Source organism: Loxodonta africana, chromosome 6, assembly GCF_030014295.1.
Source record: "Loxodonta africana isolate mLoxAfr1 chromosome 6, mLoxAfr1.hap2, whole genome shotgun sequence".
Taxonomy (NCBI): Eukaryota; Metazoa; Chordata; class Mammalia; order Proboscidea; family Elephantidae; genus Loxodonta; species Loxodonta africana.
This window is the reverse complement of record NC_087347.1, coordinates 139,520,588-139,527,177: the sequence shown is the minus strand read 5'-3', so window position 1 is coordinate 139,527,177 and position 6,590 is coordinate 139,520,588. Positions and strand designations below refer to the sequence as shown.

The 6,590-nt window shown below is 54.5% G+C and overlaps 1 protein-coding gene across 1 annotated transcript; it reads right to left on the bottom strand.

Moving 5' to 3' along the window:
* Positions 1-1,821: 1,821 nt before the first annotated feature.
* On the bottom strand, positions 1,822-4,386 carry AMER3 (APC membrane recruitment protein 3). The gene is made up of 2 exons (XM_003416698.1): positions 2,719-4,386; positions 1,822-2,676 (listed from the first exon to the last, which is right to left on the bottom strand). The coding sequence occupies exons 1-2, from the start codon at positions 4,384-4,386 to the stop codon at positions 1,822-1,824; spliced, it is 2,523 nt and encodes an 840-aa protein (XP_003416746.1).
* Between the last annotated feature and the right edge of the window lie 2,204 nt (positions 4,387-6,590).

Genomic DNA, 6,590 nt, shown 5'->3' with positions numbered 1-6,590 from the left:
CCGAGCTCTCACCCAGCCACAGGGGGCTGGGAACTGGCACCGAGCTCCATGCCTGGAACACAGTGGGTGTGTGGACATCTGTGCCCCAAGAAAAGGAACGAGTGGAGACTTAGAGAGGCATTCACTGCAGGAGCTCAGCAAAAGAAGTTCTGGAGTCTGGTAAGAGCTCGGCCTTTGGTGCCAAGCAGCTGGGATCCAAACCTCATCAACCCCACAAACTAGCTGTGTGTGGCTATGGGCAAGTCCCAACAGTGTTCTGTGCCTAGTTTTTATATCTGAAAAACGAGAATACCACCTGCATTTAAGTTGCTGCAGGGATCAGATCAGCTTATCTGTGTGCACACTGCTCATAGGAGCAGTGGCACATAGCAAGGGCTCATTCCTACTAGTGGTGACAATTTATGTGTATCCTGGGAGGGGTCAAGCATGGCTTCACAGAAAGGTTGGCCCTAGGCCTCCCCTGTCCGAGGTGTGGATGGATCTGGCCAAGAGCCCTGTGTGTACACAGCAGGCCTCAGTAAGCTATTGTTATGAGGTCCGCAGAGGCATTCCTGGCATAAAGTCAAGCCACAGACAATCCGGAGAAGCAGGGATCCCATCCTCAACTTGTCAGACTGTATTCCTGTCTGGACTTCCACCCCCTGCCTTCTCACCACCATCAGAGCTGGTCCACCTTGATCTCCTCCTGATAGAAAGCTGCGCAATTGTGACTTCTCCAGCAGTGTATCCATGACCTAAATTCCCTCTGGCAAATGTCATGCTGCCTGTCACCCTTCATCATTCATATCACCCTGACCGTGTTGATTGAGGTAAAACCTAATTGTGAAGAAGCCTTGATGAGCTGTTCTGTCCCTGCACTGCAGGCCCTGACAACAGGCTAGAGTCGGCACCCAGCTTTCTGGGCACCGGCCCAGAGGGGCCCACACACACCTCCCTCCTGGTTCTGAGCATGTGCTGTATGTGCGCTGTGGTTTTCCAGAGGGTACAGCCATCCAAAGGGGTGTTTTCCTGAAGGGCAGACAGGGTTGCTGACGCATGGAGCGGGACAGGAGCCAGAAGGTGTTCCTGCTCGCAGGCAGAATAACACCATTGTGAAGAGCTCCACTTCTTCCCGTGGTCATCCACGGCTTCAGTTAGGAAGAGAACAAATATGAGACGACACGTGACAGAGTCCACTGAAGCCCATCGACTTGGGTCCATAGGACCAGGCTGGAACTGGCAGATTGTCTGCACAATGTGACTTTTGTCAGTTTGGGGCTCGTGTGGAGACAGGGTCTGTTCTTCTCTTCCTGCCGTGGTGAAGGGACCATCAGGTGCATATGGTGCCCTGTCCTTGGAGCACAATGGGGTGGCAGTTGGCCTGAGTGGTCTGTTGGCTCCTGGCTCCCAGCTATCTTCTCCCATTCCATTTCCTAGCTTCCAGTCTCTCACCCATGGGTTATCTGCAACCCCGCCTACAGATGTATTTATTGGCTTTTCACATTTACGACATGCACCCATCTCCTTCTCGTAAATCTCAAGCCTGAGCCTTTCCACAGGCGTGGCCATAACCACCAGAGTCAGACTCTTTGCTTTCTTGTGGAAGAGTCAGTGAGGCATCCGTAGCTTGGCAGCCATACTTGCCCTTGACTATGCAGTACTGGCTGTGACTGAGCTGGTAGGTTCAGGCAAGGAGACCTCACATGTTAAATGCCCCTCCCTTTGCCTTTTTTTTTTTTTTTTTGCCTGAGCCCCGCCATCAACATGGGTCTCAGATTCTCACTGGCCAAATGTGAGCATGAAGAGGCAAGAGGCAGGTCCTGTGAGTGCCAGCCAGCCCTTCTACAGGTGGGGCTCGGCCATGGCTGGCCTGCGCATCCTCACCTCCGGCTGGCCAGACTGGACGCCCTCATGGGCCAGGCAGCGGCTGCGGTGGTCTGTGGGACTTGTGGAGGTGGCTCCCTCCCTCTGGCTGTGGGAAGCAAGGCCCCAGGTTCCTGGCAAGGGACCCCGGCAACTCAGTGTGGAGTCCAGCTGACCCCTCTGTTCCCCTCTGGACTGGCACAGGCCCAGGTCGTGGTGGAGGTCCCTCTGGTCCTGTGGGCTGCAGATTGGGCTACCTGGAGAGGGTTGACCAAGGGTGGAAGCTGTGCTGGAGAGGTGGCCTGGCTCTCTCTGCTGCGGAGTGGCAGGGCTCCTAGCTGCAGGCAGCCCACAGAGCCCGCTGCCTGTATCTTCCCTCTGGTGGCTCTCTGCCTGGTGCTGGCTGCTCTGATGGACCTGGAGGGCTGCCACTTGGGCTACACAACCCATCAGGGAGGGTTCTTGCTTGAGGGTGCTGCCCCCAAGACTCAGCCTCCAGGGGCCTTGCAGACACCTCAGGTTCATAGAGGGCTTGGGCTCCTTCTGGGAGTCTGACCAGGCAGAGAGATTTGAGGCCTTGCTCTTGCCAGAAGTGTCTGTTGCTACTATGGCTGCAGACTCCACAGAGGAGAATAAGCCTTCTTCCTTAGAGATCTGCAAGTGCTCCAGAGAGGGACCTCTGGATGGACTACAGGTCCCCCACTCAGGTACCCCTGGGACCTTGCTCTCTCTTGAAGGTAGGCCTTTGGTTCCTGAGTGCATCCACAGTGCCTGCCCAGTGGGTGCTGAGCACACAGCAGCCCTGCCTGCATCTGATGGCTGGTCCCCCCTGCCCTCCAGACTCTCTGGATGTGGGCCTGCATCCAAAGAGCTGGCTTCCAGCTTCTCTGCTGTTCTCCTAGGGGCTCTCTGGGGGCCTGGTGGATCTGAGGAATCCCCAGGGGCTGGGGCAGGTGGGGCCCGGGCTTCAGGGCCTCGTCGGAGCCAGTTGATGATGCCCATGGTGATGGAGAGCTCGGTGTCACAGAGCTTCAGCAGGCACTCCTTGCCCTTCCAAGAGCTCTGCAGGAAACCCTGGCCAAGCAGATCAGGGCCAGGTGGCAGGGCCAGGTTCTCCTCAGCCCCCACGTGGAAGCTGCATATGGACAGGGGAGTGCCCAGTGCTGGCCCTGACAGACTCTCAGACACACACAGGTCATCATTTAGACTTGGGCCAACAGGGCCCTCACTGGGGTCATAGAAGAGCTCATAGAGGGCGTCTCCACTGTAGCTGTCCCGGGGGAAGGTGGCTGCAGGTGTGCCTGGGCTCAGGGCCTCCTTCTTGTCCTCCTCGAGGCCAGGGGAGAAGGAGTCATAATAGCCCTCATCACTGGTGGACAGAGATTCTGGCTGCTCGCTCTTGGGGGTGCTTGTGTCTATGGAGCTGGCTTTGGAGCCACTGTGGGGGTTCCTGCAGGGGCACAGAGGCAGCTTGGCAAGGCCGGCTGCATCTAGCCTGGGCTGGTCTGTGTTCGTTTCCTGGGGCACCCCCAGGCATGGGGCCTGCAGGGCACGCTGCTGCTGCCTTACCGAGCGATTCACACCCTCCCAGAACTTGGCGAAGTCGGACACCTCGTTCAGGGTGGGTGAGGCCAACTGCTCCATGCTGCCCTGGGAGGGGCCTCTGGGAACCTTGCTCTCGAGGGACTTGGGCTCCTGGGCTGGGCTTTCTGAACCCTCATTCAGCTCCAAGCCTGGCACCGTGCTCTCATCAGCAAAGATCTCTCCACAGCCTGTGAGAGAGTCAAAGCTCTTGAGCGAGGCCACGTCCTCACACAGGGCTCTGCAGAGGTCAAAGGAGGAGTCCGATGGGAGCTCACTGTCTGACAGGTCCTGGCACAGGCTATCTGGCCCCAGCCCCTCTTCCAGGTGAAAGGAGGCTGTGTCCAGCCTCCCTCCAGCCTCTGATTTGCCCCCAGGCAAGGACAAGGCCTTACCCTTGGCTGCCAGGGAGGCCAAGTTCTCAGTCTTGTTTCTGCAAAGGTGGAACAGGTTGCGAAAGCACTTCTTAGGGCGTTTCAGGGAAATCCTCTTCCTGGGGATGCTCTTGGCCACGGCAGGCACAAAAGGCATCTGGGGCACGAAGTGGCGGTAGTCAATCATACGTTGGCCACCACAGCTGCCCGCAGAGGCCAGCCTGCTGGTGGGGCCTGGGAAACTGACACTGCCCACCAGTGACCCTGCAGCAGTGGGTACTGTGCCAGCCTCTGGCACACAGTCATGAGTCTTGCTCTTCTGCACCAGTTTGAAGGTGGCTCCGTGGAGACCTGTGGGCCCCTCCTCGGTGCCGGGCTGTACTCCCTTGTTGGAGAATCTGTCAAATTCTTGGAGGCTGGGGCTGGCCAGGGGGCCTCTCTCACCGTGGGGCCTCTGCTGCCCCTCCAGTGAGACTGACCAGAGTCTGGCATCTTCCCTGGCCTGGGCAGTGGCTGCCAGGACCTGGGGTTTCTCATGGGAAAGCTGTAGGCTGGATTTGATGAAGGTCTTTCCTCTTTTCAACTCCATGTTGCCCACTGACAGCAGCTGCTGTGGAGGAAGCACAGGCACTTAGTACCCAAGACCGGAGGGCCACATGGGTCCTGAAAGCTCTCTGCATGCCATGGCTCACACAGCTTCACTCAGCTGCAGGGGCCTCTGCTACAACGGCATTGGGAGCTGAGCTCTGACATCCAAACTGGGACCTGTCCACTGGAGTCAGTGAACGGGGAGATGAGAACAGCCCACCTAATCTCACAGCATGGCTGAGGCCTCTGCTCTACCCTTTATGGACAATTGATGCACAGAGATGTTAAGTCACATGCCTAAAGGCACACAGGAGGAGCCAAAACGAGTCCAGCCTGGTTGCTGTCTGATGACTCCTACATCTGTGATCTATCCCAAGCATTTGCCCAGATTTTATCTGGCCATTCCAGACTTCCATCCACAGGCCCCTGCATTTCATAAAGAGCACTTCAGTTCATCCTCACCACAACCTATCAGGAAGGTTTCATGGCCCTTTTAAGTGGACGTAATGGAGGATCCAATAATTAAGTTGACTCCTTCATCTAGAAGAGACAAAGGTGAATGGGAAACCCAGCTTGCGTGTCTCCTGAGCTCAATGCAGTGGGTGTCAGTAAGAGGGGAGGATAAATGTACTGTCCCCAGGACTGCTATGTCTGTCTGAGGAGGCAAGAGGCCATCGGATAAGACACAACCAAGTATCTAATGGTATATGCAGAGCTTGAGGACTGAGAAGAGAAGGAACATCACAGTGGAAGGTAAGGGGACATGGCACAGGCAAACCAGACAGACACAGGGCACCTGGGCTGAAAGGATAGGCAGGTGTTAGCTTTTGTGCATGCCATAACTGATAGATAGATACATGAGGTACCATCCAGAGGAGATTTCTGATGCCCATTCTGAGTTCAATGGGAGAGTTCTAGGATTGCTTACTGATGTCTGCCCTGGGTATAGGGCTGGGGAAGGCAGCAAGAGTGTTAACAACTTAGTAATCCTTGTACAGTTGAGGAGTCTGGGCTTATCCTGAGATCAATTATGGAAATCTTCTGAGTGAGGGGTGAGGGGAATGGTTTAAGACCATTCATCTGACCCCTGTAATGAAGGACAGAACAAATTATGAGGGAGCCACTGGGCAGAGAGGACTCGTAGGAGGCAGTTAAAGTGGGCTGAGTACATGGAGATAAGCACTAGATGAAGGCTACCGTCATGAGCATGAAGAGGGGTGAAGTTATAGGGTCTTTCAAAGGAAGGAACACCAGGATCCAGCAATTGAATGAGGAAAAGAAGCAGGGAGGGCGTTGTAAACATGGAGGCCTAGATTTCAAGCCAAGATGATGGGACAATGAGTGATGGGAAGTCAAGCAAGTGAGGAGGGTAAGAGGTAAGAGAAAACCAAGGAGGGCCTGTGCTAAGTACTGATTTTGCGGAGGGAAGTGAGGGTCCAGTTTTAGGCATGATGCCTTGGGACAGTGTTTGGAGACCCACAAGACCCGCCAACAGCCTTCTGTGATTTTTGCCATGTCTTCATGTGCACCCAGCTCACACCTCTGCTTTCTCCTGAAACATGCTCTGCTTTCTGTAGTGTCTCATCTTCTCCTTGACAGTGAGGGCCCTGAGGATCAGTCCTTTGTCACTCTGGCTAGGGAAAGATTAGAGAACTTTTGGCTGGTTTCTTTGTCTCTACGCAAGGACTGACGCTACCTATGGCAGCACCCTGGATAGCAGGTCAGTGCCTCAAGCTGCTATGTTGGCTTAGCTGCCTCCTTCCAGGTGATATGCAGCCACACCTCCCCACTCTGCACTTGTTGATGCCATTTCCATGCCACACAATCCTCTGGGGACTAGACAAGGCCTCCTCCAACTCTGATGGGCTTTGCTGGTTGCAATATAAAGGTTACTATTCAGGCTGTAGAGACAGAGAACCTGGTTTTGAGTCTTGGTTACGTCTACCTAACCAGGTAGAGTGTGTGGCTGATTATCTTATAAGGGACATACTATTGTAACCCCCATTTCACAAAGGAGAAATTAAGATCCAGGGAAGTCAAAAGATTGGTAGTAAGTAACTAGGATTTGAACCCAGGCTTGTCTGACTCTTCAGTATGATAAGACTGTGCTCTTAAGTATGATAGACTGTCATTCTATGAATCAGTAACTCATACTCTCCCTCATGGTAAATCTAAAAAATAGAATAATAAATGTGTTTTTCATGA

Bases quoted from the DNA above. Each gene is read 5' to 3' on its own strand.
- AMER3 (XM_003416698.1), bottom strand. From the start codon at position 4,386: ATGGAGTTGAAAAGAGGAAAGACCTTCATCAAATCCAGCCTACAGCTT. The intron at 2,677-2,718 runs GCCAGCTCTTTG...GAGAGTCTGGAG, and splicing joins GAACAGCAGAGAAGCTGGAA to GGCAGGGGGGACCAGCCATC.